This window comes from Chiloscyllium plagiosum, unplaced genomic scaffold, assembly GCF_037043375.1.
Source record: "Chiloscyllium plagiosum isolate Xiang-an unplaced genomic scaffold, Cpla_swu_hap1 HiC_scaffold_20, whole genome shotgun sequence".
Lineage (NCBI taxonomy): Eukaryota > Metazoa > Chordata > Chondrichthyes > Orectolobiformes > Hemiscylliidae > Chiloscyllium > Chiloscyllium plagiosum.
Genome location: NW_028270158.1, coordinates 48,064,605 through 48,082,551, shown reverse-complemented (window position 1 = coordinate 48,082,551; position 17,947 = coordinate 48,064,605). Strand labels below are relative to the sequence as shown.

Below are 17,947 nucleotides of genomic sequence, written 5' to 3'. Positions count from 1 at the left end.
TCCCAGATGATTAAACTATTCTGTGATGTAGGCACATTGCTTATATTCCACCAAGTAAGAGATTACAAACCAGTAGACCTCCCCCCACTCATTGTCCCAGGATGCACTTTTCATCCTGTTCTCATATTAGGGGAAAGAGATTAGGAGAATTAGTAGAAAGGGCATATGCCCAAAACATTGATTCGCCTGTTCCTCAGATGCTGCCTGACCTGCTGTGCTCTTTCAGCACCACACTCTTGATTCTGATCTCCAGCATCTACAGTCTTCACTTTCTCCTAGTTGATTTTAACCCTATTGTGAAGCCTCTTCCAAGGATGCCTATGCTTTGAAGAAGTTCTCCTCCTCCCTCTACTAGGATCTCAGGTGAGTTTCTCTCTCACTGCAACCCCCAGGTCATCTGCTCTGCCCTGAAGCTCTTCAGCCACGTCCTGAAGCAGACTCGCCACCACAGCCACATCTCCTGAGTGCCTGCCTATGGAACCGACTGATTCTGGTTTGTGAGACAGAAGGATGCAGGTTTAAGTCCCACTCCAGGGACGTGAACACAAAATTTAGGCCAGGATTACGCAACCACTGCACTGTCAAAGGTGACGTCTTTTAGATGACTCCAGTACTGTGACAGATGTTAATTGAGCCATTTGTGGGAGATCATTGTGCAAATTGGCTTTGTTTCCTGCCACTTTAACAGTGACTAGACTTTAGAAAGTATCATCTGGCTGTAAAGTACTTTAGAAAGTTCTGATGTTAAGAATATGCTGTATAAATGTAAGCTTTCCTAATTAAAAGAGGTACTAAAACCACAGAATCAGGAAGGTGGGAAGGAAGAAACATGGGAAGTGACATTGAACAATGCTCGTTAGAAACTTGATTGCTTCAAACTCATTTCACATTGATAGCAACTGCCTTTTGTACCACTTATCTGGGTTGGATTCAGTCAGGTTCCAGAGTTCAAATAATTTTGCACTAACTCAAGGGCACACACAGAAATTTGCTTCTGAGAATGCTATCTGAGAATGGTTGGTACATTGAGGACTACAAAGGCAATACTGAATCTTAACAATTAAGGCAGATCAGCGCTGACCTCCTGAATAGCAGTCAATCTAAAGCTCCTGCATAAATAAACACTTTGGTGTGACACTTCAAAATAAGGGCATAGTTTTTCAATGATTTGAGAAAAGTCGGATTAATATGTAACCCAGGTGGGACAAATGACCTCTAGTTCATGATAAAGGAGATGAAAATTATTCCAAAGATATTTTTCAAGATTCTCTCCACGCAAATTAAACAATTACAGAACAACCAACGTGGCAAGTTAAAGGTTCAAATGTCCAATTCTACATAACTGCCACAGTTGATCTTGTACACCAAATCAATGGTTGGCTATGGCAATGAAGCTAGTCAACTGTATTTTGATGAATGGGGTACAGTAGCACCCAAGAAAAGAGTAGGCAAGAACCTTAGTGTCCTTGTACGTTGTTTTTTCTGTCCCTGCTCAAGTGTCTCCTTTAAACAACTAGACCAAAAAGAGGTCAGCCCCCCTCTTGCACAAAATCATTTCAATTCAATATGAAAAACTCTGATTTATTCCATCCATTCTTCAATCATGTCAGGAAACGGAACAAGTCGAAAATAACTATTTCTTCTCAACCCCTCCCCTTGCCCAAAGCTAAATAGAAACTGAGCACTGTTGCTTCATTTTTTAATAAAAAATGAATATTGAGAATCAGGAGCTACAATATTGCTTGGGATCAGTGAATACATCTTTTTTCTGAAATGCTTTAATGATTACATGAATATACTCATTGGACGAGAAATCAAACATAACATTCACAATCAAAGAAATTCAGAACACATTCGTAAATAGTAAAAGGTGCCTAAATATTAATTATTACAACATTTTGCACATGCTGTCAAAAGATAATCACTGAAATCCCAAATCACCAACAGTTGCAACTCTGGAAGCTACCACTGCTCTATTTCAATCCTCAGAATAGTTGAAATTTATGAAAATATAGGAACTTTACCTAAACATAAATGCACATAATACACCCTCTGAATTAATTTGAGGATTTCCACCAGTACGAATTTGTCAAAACCATTCAATTGAGATGATTTGATCTAGTGTCGAGCACTGATTTTGCATTACTCTTGTATGAGAAGTCTTAACAGCGACATTGTTCCTCTTTATATTTTGGGTAGGTGGGACATCTACAAACAGATGATGTTCACCTGAACCAGAGGGGTACAATGCTCTTCAGGAGGGTTTAAACTAATTCAGCAGGGAGATGGGAACCTGAATTGTAGCTCCAATGTCCAGGAGGTTGAGTGGTGAGGTCAGAAATATAGTTTCAAGGTCACAAGAGTGCACCAGTAAGCAGGAAGGTGGTTTGAAGTGTGTCCACTTCAACACCAGGAACATCCAGAATAAGGTGGGTGAAATTGCAGCATAGGTTGGTATGTGGGATTTGGATGTTGTGGCCATTTCAAAGACATGGATAGAGCAGGGACAGGAATGATTGTTGCAGGTTCCAGGATTTAGATGTTTTAGTAAGAACAGAGATGATGATAAAAGAGGGGGAGGTGTGTCATTGTTAGTCAAGGACAGTATGACAGTGACAGAAAGGACACCTGAGGACTCGCCTACTGAGGTAGTATGGGCTGAGGTTAGAAACAGGAAAGGAGAGGTCACCCTGTTGGGAGTTTTCTATAGGCCTCTGAATAGTTCCAGAGATGTAGAGGAAAGGATTGCAAAGATGATTCTGGATAGGTGTAAGAGTACTAGGGTAGTTGTGATGGGGATCTTAACTTTCCAAATACTGACTGGAAATACTAAAGTTCAAGTACTTTAGATAGGTCAGTTTTTGTGAAATGTGTGCAAAGTGGGGGGGTGTTTCCTGACACAGCATGTAGACAGGCCAACAAGGAGAGAGGCCACATTGGTTTGGCACTGGGTAATGAACCAGGCCAGGTATAAGATTTGGAGGTAGGTGAGCACTTTGGTGAGAGTGACCATAATTCAGTTATGTTTACTTTAGTGCAGGACAACAGTAATAATTAGGGCAAAGGCAGTTATGATGTGATTAAGCAAAATTTAGGATGCACTAGATGGGGAAAGAAATTGCATGGGATGGGCACAATTGAAATGTGGAGTTTATTCAAGGTTCCAGGATTTAGATGTTTTAGTAAGAACAGAGATGATGATAAAAGAGGGGGAGGTGTGTCATTGTTAGTCAAGGACAGTATGACAGTGACAGAAAGGACACCTGAGGACTCGCCTACTGAGGTAGTATGGGCTGAGGTTAGAAGCAGGAAAGGAGAGGTCACCCTGTTGGGAGTTTTCTATAGGCCTCTGAATAGTTCCAGAGATGTAGAGGAAAGGATTGCAAAGATGATTCTGGATAGGTGTAAGAGTACTAGAGTAGTTGTGATGGGGATCTTAACTTTCCAAATACTGACTGGAAATACTAAAGTTCAAGTACTTTAGATAGGTCAGTTTTTGTGAAATGTGTGCAAAGTGGGGGGGTGTTTCCTGACACAGCATGTAGACAGGCCAACAAGGAGAGAGGCCACATTGGTTTGGCACTGGGTAATGAACCAGGCCAGGTATAAGATTTGGAGGTAGGTGAGCACTTTGGTGAGAGTGACCATAATTCAGTTATGTTTACTTTAGTGCAGGACAACAGTAATAATTAGGGCAAAGGCAGTTATGATGTGATTAAGCAAAATTTAGGATGCACTAGATGGGGAAAGAAATTGCATGGGATGGGCACAATTGAAATGTGGAGTTTATTCAAGGAACATGTCCTTGATAAGTACATACCTGTCAGGCACGGAGGAAGTGGTCGATTGAGGGAGCCGTGGTTTACTAGGGAGGCTGAATCGCTTGTCAAGAAGGAGGTGGCGGCTTATGTTAGGATGAGACGTGAAGGCTCAGTTGGGGCAGTTAAGAGTTACAAGCTAGCCAGGAAAACCCTAAAGAGAGAACTAAGAGAAGCCAGGAGGGGACATGAGAAGTCGTTGGCAGGTAGGATAAAGGAAAACCCTAAAGCTTTCTATCCATATATCAGGAATAAAAGAATAACTAAGAGTAAGATTAGGGCTAATCAAGGACAGTAGTGGGAAGTTGTGCGTGAAGTTCGAGGGGATAGGCAAAGCGCTAAATGAATATTTTTCATTGGTATTTACATTAGAAAAAAACAATGTTGTCGAGGAGAATACTGAGATACAGGCTACTAGACGAGACAGGATTAAGGTTCACAAGGAGGAGGTGTCAGCAATTCTGAGAAGTGTGAAAATGATAAGACCCCTAGGCAATATGGGATTTATTTTAGGATTCTCTGGGAAGCCAGGGAGCAGAATGCACAGACTTTGGCTTTGATCTTTATGTCATTGTTGTCTACTGGAATAGTGCAAGATTGGAGGATAGCAAATGTTGTCCCCTTGTTCAAGGGGATTGCAGACAACCCTGGTAATTATAGACCAGTGAACCTTACTTTGGTGGTCGATAAAGTGTTGGAAGAGTTTACAAGAGATATGATTTATCATTACCTAGAAAGGAATAAGTTGATTAGGGACAGTCAACTGTTTTGTGATCACTGCTTAGGTCGTGCCTCACAAACCTTATTGAGTTCTTTGAGAAGGTAACCAAACAGGTGGATGAGGGTGAAGCAGTTGATGTGGTGTATATGGATTTCAGTACAGCGTTTGATAAGGTTGCCCATGGTAGGCTATTGCACAAAATATGGAGGCATAGGATTGAGGGTGATTTAACGGTTTGAATCAGAAATTGGCCAGTTGTAACAAGACAGAGGGTGATGGTTGATGGGAAATGTTCATGCTGGAGTTCAGTTCGTCATGGGGTACCACAAGGATCTGTTTTGGATCCGCTGTTGTTTGTCATTTATATAAATGACCTGGGTGAGGGCATAGAAGGATGGGTTAGTAAGTTTGCGGATGATACTAAGGTAGGTGGAATTGTGGACAGTGCCAAAGGATGTTGCAAGTTAAGAGGCACATAGATAAGCTGCAGAACTGGGCTGAGAGGTGGTAAATGGAGTTGAACGTGGAAAAGTGTGAAGTGATTCATTTTGGAAGGGGCAACAGGAATAGAGAGAGTACTAGGCTAATGGTAAGATTCTTGGCAGTGTAGATGAGCAGAGAGATCTCGGTGTCCATGTGCATAGATCCCTGAAAGTTGCCACCCAGGTTGATAGGGTTGTTAAGAAGGCATACAGTGTGTTAGCTTTTATTGGTCGAGGGACTGAGTTTCAGAGCCACAAGGTCATGTTGCAGCTATACAAAACTCTAGTGTGGCCGCACTTGGAGTATTGCGTACAGTTCTGGTCACCGCATTAGAGGGAGCTTTGGAAAAGGTTCACAGGTGAGTTACTAGGACATTGCCTAGTTGGAGGGAAGGTCTTATGAGGAAAGGCTGAGCGACTTGAGGCTATTTTCATTCGAGAGAAAACGATTGAGAAGTGACTTAATTGAGACAAATAAGTTAATCAGAGGGTTAGATAGGGTGGGCGCTGAGAGCCTTTTTCTTCAGATAGCACAAGGGGACATAACTTTAAACTGAGAGGTAAGAGATAAAGGACAGATGTCAGAGGAAGTTTATTTACTTAGAGTAGTAGGGCATGGACGCCCTGCCTGCAACAGTAGTAGACTTGCCAACCTTAAGGGCATTTAAATGGCTATTGGATAAACATATGGATGAAAATGGAATAGTATACGATAGATAAGCTTCAGATTGGTTCCACAGGCCGGCGCAAGGTCAAGGGCTGAAGGCAACACTGTAACGTTCTATGTTACTAAGAACAATTTTGCCTTAGATTGACGTTATTTAAGAGGCGTAACATAATTTTATAGTTCACAAAATTTTAGATTTCTATAAGCAGGAAATGCCTTCCACCCAATTCAGCCACTGCATTGCCAGAGACAAGACCTATCTCACTTGTCCCCTAAATCTCTCTCAAAAATGTCTTCAAACAGTCTTTTAAACTTTGAAACATTTCAATATCATTGTCATATGAATTTACTCCGACATTACACTGATGACAACAAAAATACCTTTAATAGTATTTTGGGATATCGTGAGCTGGTGAAAAGCATTGCACAATGCAAGTGCTTTCTTGCTTATTCAAGTGCTTCATCACCTTTTAATATAAAGTTCCATCTCTTTTCTTAAGAGTGCTAACTATTTGTTAATATAAAGAATTTGGATCAATTATTTTTCCAACTCCTCCTAATATTGAAAACTTCAAAATGAGATCACCTCAAAAGGATTTTCCTTTCCAAAGTAAACAGTCCAACTTGACCTCAGTTGCTGATTGGCATAAGAATCTTCACTACCCACCTCTCAAGGACAAATAAGTTAAGAAAACCTGACCAATGCTTTTCAGGGGATCACGTTCAAAGCATTCCAAAATCTTGTTACCTTGAAATCTCTATTCTAACCTTTACTAATCCTACCAACTAATGTTTTTCACCTTGTCTTCTGTGTTTGGTGTGACTTCATAAATCTATTCACAACAAAAAGAGCCAATCTTGCAGTAAGCTTCCTGAATTTAACCTAAATTTCCCATGTGACTCCACACTTCCACACTACTTCACACTTCACTGCAAAGTGTCTGATCCTCTCTCAATATCATCAATAAGAAAATATGAATCCTTTTGAATTTGTCATTAGCCAAATTGTCAGTTTCATTTGCAGTGTCCTCAACCAAAAGTTGTACATTGAAATATGTGATCTCCATGACCATTCCGTGAGATAACCTGCTCATAACTACTTAATTGAATATTGCCAAAGGCATTCTGAAAATCCATCAACATATTAACACATGTATCCAACTGGCCATACTGGAAACCTCTTGGAAATTTTGGACTTGAGTCAAAAGTGGCCTTTTATCCCTCAGTCTACACCGAATGTTGTTAAACTAGCTATGAAAGGTGAAGTTCAAATTCAAGCAAAACGATGGCAAAGTGCTGGACGACGAAAGCAAACTAGGGTTTCAATATCCCAATACAATCAACAGCAACTTGAGTGCACCTTTGTTGACATGACAAGGCCATCAATCATAGAGTTAGAACCAAGCCAGATAAGTAATGCCATGTTAGAATTAAAGCACATATAATGATGCAAGTAAAAGAGAAAATGCACAGAGGCAAACATGATTCTGTGTGAGTGACCAACATTGAATTTGTCATTTGAAAAACATAAAAAAGATTTTGCCTTTTAAGGACTAATACATTCTCAAAGTTCTTTACAGTCAATTAAACATTTTGAGTCTAGTCACAGTTTTAATTTAGGAATCCGAACAGTCAACTTCTGCACAGCAAACTCCCATACAAAACAATGTGACAATGACCAGATAATCGTTTTGTGGTGTTGTCTGAGACATTTATATTGGCGATAACATAAGGGATAGCTCCCTTAATCTACTCAGAAATTGTGCCATGTAATATTTTACATCCACTTGAGGGGGTAAAGGGAACCTTGATTCAATCTCTCAACTAACTGCAGCACCTTCAACAGTGCAGCTTCACTTCTGCATTGGAATATCCTCTGATTTTTGGGTTCAAGTCCAGAAATAGAACTTGATGTCGTAACATCTGACCAAGAGACAAGAACACAATCTACTGGGAAACACCTAACATTCAGTGTATCTTAGTTTTATACCTAATACTTGAACTTAATTCAATGTATACATCTTCAATGTATCTTCCATTTAAAATCATTTCAACTTACAAAAATCAAACACATTGCAACGTGAAACTTCAGTTATAAAATAACGTGTTTAAAGTTAAAGCTAAAGCTAAAAAGACAGCGAATGCACTCAGCAGTTAATTTTTGTTTGAAAGCGCGAACCATTTCAAAACCTAATTTACAGACAGGCTATTCAACTCGCAGATCTGGGTAAGTTTGCACTTGGTAATACCTTGTTTTCCAGTTCTTGGTCAGACGTTAAGGATGTGATGGTCACCAGCACTTTAAGCAGATGCAAATTTATTTCACTGCATTGCTTTCCACATACCGTAATTAAGATCTGCACACAAAGAAGCAGCTGTTCCAAATACTCAACCTACAGTTTCATAAAGAAGAAAAAAAAATCAACTAACATTTTTGCACTATAAATGCACATATGACTCGAACCCAAAAGTAGATTATTTGTCTTGAATAGAAATATATTGCAAATTTTATTTCAAAGCTATATTTGAATGCTTTACAAATTATGTTTTTATCCATTCAATAAGGTGCAACTCCTCTGGTGGAACAGAAGTGAAAAAAAGTGCACTTGAGGTTTAATATTGGGAACCTACACATTTTCTACCAATCATCAGCTACTTCATCCAGAACAACTTGTTTCTGGGAGTAGAAGCAAGCACAAGATAAAAATCAAATAAGTTTGCTGGTAAAAGATTGCTGGTTAGTATACAGTTTCAATCATGGCTAGCAAGGACTGATTTAACGTAATTTTTGGATCTTTAATTTTTGCCTCCATATTATTTTGTTGTGTACTTTTGATTTCTTTGTCTCCATTTGTTTGATTGCTGGTGTTAGAAAACTGCCAAAGATTGGCTGCTAATTTAAAACGAGACCAAAATTGAGTATGTGTGACCTTAATGTGTGCTAAAGTGCTGCTCCTTTTGTACAAGCACAAAATTTTCTCCTCAACTTGTTTAGACAAAAGACACAAATCTTTTTTCTCATACCATTTTCTCGCAGGTTGTCATTAATGCAACAGATTTCAAAGACATGGATCAAATTTCATTCAGCTCGACTGCCAGGTGCAAAATTTGGCTGAGAACACAAGGGCAAATACCTCCAGAGAAGACGCTGAACAATTTTTGAAAAGAGTGAGTTCCCTTCCACAACAAAGAATCCCAATTTGCTGTTGGGTTAATCATCATATATTCTCTTTAGCCACTACTATTAACACCTGGCTCTAATCAGGAAAAGAAATTTGTTTCCGGGTCAATTCTATACAATCTAATGGAAGAACAGAAAAAATTCCCTTTGCTTCTCAAAGAAGCAGTGGAACAAATATCAACATTTGGCAGCAATTCATGTTTTATCTTAGGCAGCTATAATAGGCAGCTATTACACTTACACTCATTAACCATAAAATTAGCAACTTCAAGTATTTCTAAATGCAATCAAATTGTGACTGAAGTGCAAAATATTTGAAGGTCTATCAATGAGAGAAAAAAAGAAAAAACTAAAACTAGAAAAAAATTTTTAGAAACCACAGTAGTAAACATAATGAATCAGTGGCAACAATTTTTTCTTTAATGGTGGCATCCAGTTACTACTTGCGAGTGGTGCCAAGTGAATCCTGAAAAAGGCACAATATTAACAAGTGGAAGGAGCATATGTTGACAACAGTCTACCAAGGATACCAGTCAACACTAAGTTGAAGAGAAATAGTGTACACTTGCCAAATGACTTTGACCAGTATCCCCAGACCAAAAGTAGTCCAGACTGCATGGGAGGTCAAAACTGGGATGGAAGAACTCTATTTGAAGACTTAAGTGACAAAGCTACAGCAGGCAAACAGGTGGTTGAAGACAAAATGTGATTGTGAATGTGAGGTGTCATGCCATTAACTATGTGATGATTGATTAGCATAAATACAAACCTGACCATGTCTCAGTACGGTACTATTACATTACTCTATTGAAAGGAAGGGGACATACATCTCAACTGAAAGATATATGAGTGTACAAGATGATCTTTATGCATTAAATGGATTGATTTACACCCAAATAAGAAACAAAGTTTGTTCTGATATAAAACATCTTTCATTTTCATGAGGGGAAGTTATGTCATGTTGTTCAAATGGAATTTCCGAAATCTAAAACACTGTAAAGTGGCCTTGTGCAGCTCTCCAACACAAATGTCAACCTATCCCTTAATAATCAACAACTGGATCAGCCGCTTGAGCTAAGTAATGCAGTCGATGAGCACCTATTAAACTGATCTCTATACAAGACAGTAGATCCAGAAAAGGCAAGGCAGGGGCAAGGAGGGCAGGAATTCAAACTAATTTCAAATTAAAAACTGCAAGAACAAACAAAAAATGGGAATTCAGCAAAGTAACAATGCGCTTAATGTATTTTAATCATCAGTAATACAAGTTATTATAGCAATCAAGACATCTGAACGGCATCATTACCACTAACAGCATTACTACTTTCAATGTCACAGCTTGGGGCTGCTTCAGTAAATCTGTACCTCTGTGAAACTATTAAGTCAAATAGTTGACGTATAACTTATAAACGTACTTCAGGAATGATTTACTCGGTTAGGAGTAGTCCTTGGATTAAAAATCTTTTTTTTTCTTTCTCGGAAGCATAACAACCTTCTCACTGACAACTAGTCTCTGGTTACTCTGTGACGACAACTTCTTCCAAACAGGCCTTTCCAGAAACACTAACAGCTTCCCAGTTTATCCATTTCTTTGCTTGGCTTATGGATGCCAAATAAATATATCCATGTCACATCAACATTTGAGAGAATAAATGGAAAAAAGGCTTGATGGACTGTTAACCAAACTGTACTTAGTTAATAGTCCAAAGCAGTTTACATGAATTATAATACAATCCATTCTAAAGATTACTTCAAGCACAGGAAAGCGGGTTTCTGACATATACAATAAGGTAAATTCCTCAATGTTTGAAGGTTCAAATACTATTCGGTTGTCCAGACTCTCAAGCTTAAACAAGTCATTAAATGTGTAGATGACAAATCGTGAAAACATTCCTGTTTTAATTATTTTGCTCAAATTGGCTGCTATTACTAATTGCTGGTCAAGGAGGAATTACAAAAGCTACAGATCAGCATGCTTTAAGCATTTTAATAGTCTGATTCATTATTATTTTCATTTGTGACAAATTTTTCAAACAATCTTAGGCAGATAGCTTTAGCTGAATTACCAGTGTGACACTATTTCACATTCACACTACAGATTTTATAATCAATGTAAACTTTCAGATACAAAAATAGTTACTGCAGCATTGACAAAAGCACAAGAATCAAAGAGTGTGGTGCTGGAATAGCACAGCCAGTCAGGCAGTTTCTGAGGATTAAGAGAATCGACTTTTCGAGCATAAGCCCCTCATTAGGAATGAGGGGTTGGCCAAGGTGGCTGAGAGATAAATGTTTGGGGGGGGAGAACGAGGTAGCTGAGAAGGTGATAGGTAGATGAAGAAGGGGGTGCAGGTGAAAAGTTGGAGAGGGAGTTTGGAGCGGGTCGGTTGGAAGGAAGATGGACAGGTAGGACAAGTCAAAAGGGCAGCGTCGAGTTGGAGGGTTGGATCTGGTACAAGGTTGGAGAAGGGGAAAAGAAGAAACAGATGAAATCCACATTGATTCCATTCGGTTGGAGGGTTCCAAGGCGGAAGATGAGACATTCTTCCTTCAGGCATCAGGTGGTTAGGGTGTGGTGGTCGAAGAGGCCCAGGACCTGCATATCCTTGGTGGAGTGGGATGTGTAGTTAAAATGTTCGGCCTCTGGGCAGTGGGGTTGTTTTGTGCAAGTGTCCCAGCGATGTTCTCTGAAGCGTTCCGCAATAAGGCGTCCTGTATCCCCAATGTAGAGGAGACCACATCGGGAGCAACAGATACAGTAGGGATGTGTGTCGAAGTGCAGGTAAATCTCTGACAGATGTGGAAGGCTCCTTTGAAGCTTTGGACGGAGGTAAAGGGGAAGATGTGGGCACAGGTTTCCCCTCCCATGTGGTCAATGATGCCCTCCAGTGCATCTCCTCCACCTCCTGCACCTCTGCCCTGCAACCCCCTCCCCTCCAACTGCAACAAGGACAGAACCTCACCTTCCACCCCACCAACCTCCGCAAACATTCCATTATCCTCTGCCATTTCTGTCACCTACAAACAGACCCCACCACCTGCGGTTCACTTGTTAGGTCCATGCACTTCCACATGTCAGCTACTGTACTCTTTGCTCCCGATTTGGTCTTCTCAACATCGACTGAATAGACTGGGGCTATTTTCCCTGGAGCGTCAGATGCTGAAAGGTGACCTTATCGTGATTTATAAAATCACGAGGGGCACAGATTGGGTGAATACCCAATGTCTTTTTCCTCAGGCAAGGTAGTCAAAAACTAGAGAGGGCATAGATTTAAGGTGAGAGGGGAAACGATTTAAATGGGATCTAAGGTACAACATTTTCACGCAGAGGGTGGTGCGTGTACAGAATAAGCTGCCAGACGAAACGGTGGAGATGGTACAATTATAACATTTAAAAGGTATCTGGATGGGTATATAAATTGGAATGGTTTCGTGGGATATGGGCCAAAAACTGGCAAATGGGACTAAATCAGACTGGGATGTTTGGCTGACGCAGATGAGTTGGACTGAAGGTTTGTTTCCATGCAGTGAGATTCTACGACTCTAACTGCCTACTGTTTGGAATATTATTTCGTCTTTACCATTCCACCTTCTAATAACCAACAGATAAGTGATAGTTTTTGTACCAACCATGCATAGCACTAACCTGTATATATCATCATTAACAGTGGCTCAGTGGTTAGCAGTGCCGCCTCACAGCACCAGAGTCCCAGGTTCGATTCCAGCCTCGGGTGACTGTCTGTGTGGAGTTTACACATTCTCCCTGTGTCTGTGTGGGTTTCCTCCGGGTGCTCCGGTTTCCTCCCACAGTCCAAAGAGATTCAGGTCAGGTGAATCGGCCATGCTGAATTGCCCAGAGTGTTAGGTACATTAGTCAGAGGGAAATGGGTCTGGGCGGGTTACTCTTCAGAGGATCGGTGTGGACTTGTTGGGCCGAAGGGCCTGTTTCCACACTGGCAGGAATCTAATCTAATCTAATCCAATCTACATCTGGTACTGCTAGCATCAATAAATAAACAGAGAAACATGCAACAACTAAATTACAGTTTCAATATTGTACTGCTTTTCTGTTCACCAATCCCCCTTCTTTTGTTCTGATCAAATGTCAAGGATTCAAAGCCTTAACTATCTTTCTCTCCACAAATGCTGCCATTACAGCTGAGTATTTCTAGAATTTCCTGTTTCTGTACTCTGCTTCTTTATTGTAATGTTTAAGGTGATCGAGACAAAACTGCATTGTTATCTCATACAAGTTGGTCAGGTTTCCTTACCAAAAAATAATTGTCTTCACCCAGTCAAAGTCAAAAACACATCATACATGCTTCCATCATATGACAGACAACAGAACAACAAAAGGTCTCACTTCCATGTTTACTCAGTTTCTCTTTTGCTTATATGAAAAATGTAAGTTATAAAAGATAAAAAGAGGAAAAACAGAAAATATTCTAAATACTCAGGGGGTCAGAAATGATCCATGGATAGAAATCACATTACATATTGAGACCCATGGATAGAGAAAATTCAAAAGTTAGATGTGTAACATATACGCAAGAATTGAGACAGGAAGGTGGGGAGTTGCGGTGGTGGGGGTGGGAGGGTTGCTGTCAGAGGAAGGAAGAATAACTAGCAAAGCTCTGCAATAAGGTGAAATACAAGAGACCCGCAGCTCCTTTAAAAGGAACTTGGATCTGCACCTAAAGCATTCTAACTTGCAAGGCTCCAGGCAAAGTGCTAAAGATGTGTTCCTAGTTTATTCGCCAGCACACATATGATGGGCTGAATGCCATTTCGTGTGCTGTAACATTTCCATGGTCATATGGTAATGGGACTAGAAAAGAAATTTTAAAAAAATATCTGGGGGAGCTGAAAACAGCAGAATCAGTAACGTGCTGACTTTATATTTCGCCCTTGCCCTCTATACTTGTTTCAAGACCACAACATTTCAGTTTTTCAGTTCTGATACAAGATTACTGACCCAAAAGGTTAGCTCTGTTTTTCTCACGACAAATGCTCCCTGATCTCCTGGGCATTTAAAGTATCTTCCACTTTCATTTCTGATCTGCAATATCTACAAGGTTTTGCTTTTGTTGGAAAAGAAATGAAACTAAAGAAAAATACAATGCAAGATTTTAGATAACAAACCTCAACTTTTATTAACATTTACCTTTTGGGATACTTGGCATATGTCAGGAAGAGCCAGGGTCTCTCCAATTCTCAGCAGATGTGGATGCAGCACTTGTTTTGAGGTACCTTTAATGACTGCACTAAGAACCATCAGGTGAGCAGTACAGGCTGATTTCTTGAGTGCTGTCAGAATCAATTTCAAAAAGACCTCGGGATCCACAAATGTTCCAATCAGTTCTGCTGCCTTTACAGACTGAAATGACAGAAGTGTTAAGAAGTCAAAGCTTGGAACTGGAAACCTTTATCCAACCGCCTGATGTATTTGAAGTACATTCTTGAAAATTATTCAATTTTCTTAAAACAAACTGCAAATGTCATAAAATTATTTACAAATGCCTATGGCCAGTGAGTGGTAGATGCAGTTTAATTTAGATAAATGTGAAGTGTTGCATTTTGGTAAGGCAAATCAAGGCAGGACTTATACAGTTAATGTTACGGTCCTGAGAAGTGTTGCTAAACAAAAAGACTGAGGGGCACGGGTACATTATTCCTTGAAAGTGAAGTCACAGGTAGACAGGGTGGTGAAGGTAGCATTTGGCACGCTTGCCTTCATTGGTCAGTGCACTGAGTATATGAGTTGGGATGTTATGTTGCAGCTGTACAAGATATTACTGCAAGAGATAAGGGAAATAAAAGCTGGGGCATATCTTCGCATCCCCTTTAACCCAGCCAAGGTTCCACAGGACTGGAAATTCGCCAGTGTTGATCTTTTGTTTAAGAAAGGAAGCAGGGATAATCCAGGAAATTACAGGAAGGTGAGCCTGATGTCTGTGGTGGGGAAGCTCTTGGAGAAGATACTGAGGGACAAGATATATGCACATTTGGAAAAAAATGGGCTAATTAGTGACAGACAGCATGGCTTTGAATTTTTTGAAGAGGTGACAAAGATAATCGATGAGAGAAGGGCTGTCTGTGTGTGGATGTAGTTTATATGGACTTTAGGAAGGCATTTGATAAAGTCCCATGTGGCAGATTGGTACAAAAACTAAAACCAAATGGGATTTGGGGTGGGCTGGCTAGATGAATACATAACTGGCTTGGTCACAGAAGACAGACGGTAGCAGTGGCAAGGTGCTTTTCAGAATGGAGACCAGTAACTAGTGGTGTTCCACAGGGATATATCTTAGGTCCTCTGTTGTTTGTAGTATATATAAAGTATTTGGAGGAAAATCTAGGTGGTCTGATTATTAAGTTTGCAGATGACACAAAGATTTGTGGAGTTGCTGATAGTGCTGGCGATTGTGAAAGAATACAACAAGATATGGATAGATTGGCAACTTGGGCACAGAAATGAAGGTTAATTCAGACAAATGTGAGGTGATGCGTTTTGGAGGATCAAATTTAGGTGTGCATTACACTGTAAATGGCAGAACCCTGAGGAACATTGACTTCCAGATGGATCTGGGCATGCAGGTCCACAGCTCGCTAAGGTGATTAAGAAGGCAAATGGCATGCTTGCCTTCATTGGCTGGGGTATGGAGTCGAGAGTTGGCAAACCATGTTGCAGCGGTATGAAACTCTTGTCCAGTTGCACCTGAAGTACTGTATGCAATATTGGTCACCACACTATCAGAAGGATGTGGAAGCTTTGGAAAGAGTGCTGAGAAGGTTCACCAGGATGTTGCCTGGTCTTCAGGGCATTGGCTATGAGCAAAGGTTAAAAAGATTAGGATTGTTTTCACTGGAAAGACTGTGACTGATAGAGGTCTACAAAATTATGAGAGACATAGGTAGTGTAGATAGTCAGAGGCTTTTTCCCAGGGTTGAAATTTCAATTACAAGGGGGCATAGGTTCAAGGTGAGAGGAAGAAAGTTTAAGGGAGATGTGCAAGAGAAGTTTTTCATGTAGACAGTGGTAGAAGCCTGGAACGCACTACCAGAAAAGGCTTTGGAAGCAGATAGGTTGGTGACATTTAAGAGGCATCTGGATGGTTACATGAATTGGGAGGAAAATGAGGGATATGGGCCAAATAAGGGCAGAAGATTTGATTTTTTTTTGAGTTTAGTAAGGACATGATGATCGGCACAGGCTTGGAAGGCCAAAGGGTCTGTTCTTCTATCATATTTCTCTTTTGTTCCTTCGATAGCAGCCACTTTTGGAATATCACATACAATTCTGGTCGGCCTTCTATAGGAAGGATGTTGTTAAACTTAAGAGATTGCAGAAAAGATTTACAAGAATGTTGCCAGGACTGGGGAGTTTGAATTGTACGGAGAGGCTGAATAGACTGGGGCTTTATTCCTGGAGTGTCACAGGCTTAGGAATGACCTTACAAAGGTTTATAAAATCATGAGGGGTATGGATAGGGTGGTGAATAGTCAAGGGTGGGGATCAAAACCAGACAGCATAGGTTTAAGGTGAAAGGGGGAAAAGATTTCTAAAGGACCATCACATAAAGGATTGTGCATATATGGTACAAGATGCCAGACGAAGTGATGGAGGTAGGTACAATTACAATATATAAAAGACACCTGGATGGGTACTTGAATAGGAAGGGTTGAGGGGGATATGGGCCAAATGCTGGTAAATGGGACGAGGTAAGATTGAGCGATCTGGTTGGCACAGGTTGGACTGAAGGGTCTGCTTCCGTGCTATATGACGATGACTTTATTCACAACTCAAATACTGATGATGTCCTTGTTCTAATGCAGCAAGACCTGGACAATATCCAACTTGTGCTATCAAGTGACAAATAACAATTACATCATACAACTGCTAGCTAATGGCCATCTCCAACAAGATAGAACTCAATTACTACCCTTGACATTCAGCATCATTACCATTGCTCAATCCTCCACTATCAATATTCCATGGGGTTACATACGCTCAGGAGCAGCAGTGTATACCATTTACAATATGCACTGCAGCAATTCAAAACTTATGAACACTGTTATGGACCAGACCCCTCCAAATATTTTAAGAAAGTAGCTTATTTTCTTAATTTAAAGTTAGATGTGAAGTGTCGTGTGCCAGATGCACTGCGACTGGTCAAACTACTTGACGTTAAGCAAAACACAGGTAATTTAAACACTATAGTTACAATACAAACAAAAGAGGAACTTAGAATAACTGAATTTTTGGGGAAAAAAAACCCAACTGAAAATAGCAACGGGACCTATTACAAATTAATCGTAACATTCCATGAAAACACCCCTTGGCAAGAAGGCAAATTCTGACACAGATTATTACGTGCATTTCTCAAATCCAGGAGGAAGAAAAATCAAGAGAAATTTCAGAGCAAGTAGCAGCTCGGAATCATTTGCTAAAGCTTCCAACTCTTTGGAGACCCCAATAGCTACTGTTGTTACTGAAAAAAAACAAAATCCAAAAATCTGGATGTGAGAGAGCTGGCCACATGCATTCAGGCTGCTTCCATTGTTCCAACTTTAAAAAAAAACTAAGGCCTCATAAGTTGTTTATTAAGTCAGTGGCCAGTTTGTCACCTCTGCCTTACAACCTCTCTTTAAAAAATAAAAAAGGATAATAACCTCTTAAGTGACAGTATCATTACAAAACTACCATCTAGAAGGATAAGGGCAGCACATACATGGGAACACCACCATCTGCAAGTTCCCCTCCAAAGACTTCACTATCTTGACTTGGAAATATGTAGTCCTTCTTTCACGGTCGCTGGATCTAGATCCTGGAACTCTTTCCCCAACAGCACTATGGGGCTATCTACTCAAAATGGACTTCAGGAGTTATAGAAGGCAGCCTTACCATGTTCTGAAAGACAACTAGTGATGGACAATAAATGGTGGATCAGCCAGCATGCCCACATCTCATGAATGAATTTAAAAATATCCTATTTATCTTTAATATTTCATAAAAATTAGATTACAAATTGATAACAGTATATAATGCAAGATGTTAGGAGTAGTAGACTGCAGTCC

At 40.1% G+C, this 17,947-nt stretch overlaps 1 protein-coding gene across 3 annotated transcripts in view; it reads right to left on the bottom strand.

Annotated features, from left to right (window-relative positions):
* Window positions 1–17,947, bottom strand: part of dnaaf5 (dynein axonemal assembly factor 5) — a 115,813-nt gene that overhangs the window by 35,471 nt on the left and 62,395 nt on the right. For all 3 annotated transcript variants that reach the window (XM_043711346.2, XM_087997911.1, XM_043711344.2), the window contains exons 6-7: window positions 14,034–14,246; window positions 7,938–8,081 (exon numbers count right to left, since the gene is read on the bottom strand). In XM_043711346.2, coding sequence (XP_043567281.2) covers window positions 7,938–8,081; window positions 14,034–14,246 — 357 coding nt within the window. The remainder of the gene's footprint in view (window positions 1–7,937; window positions 8,082–14,033; window positions 14,247–17,947) is intronic.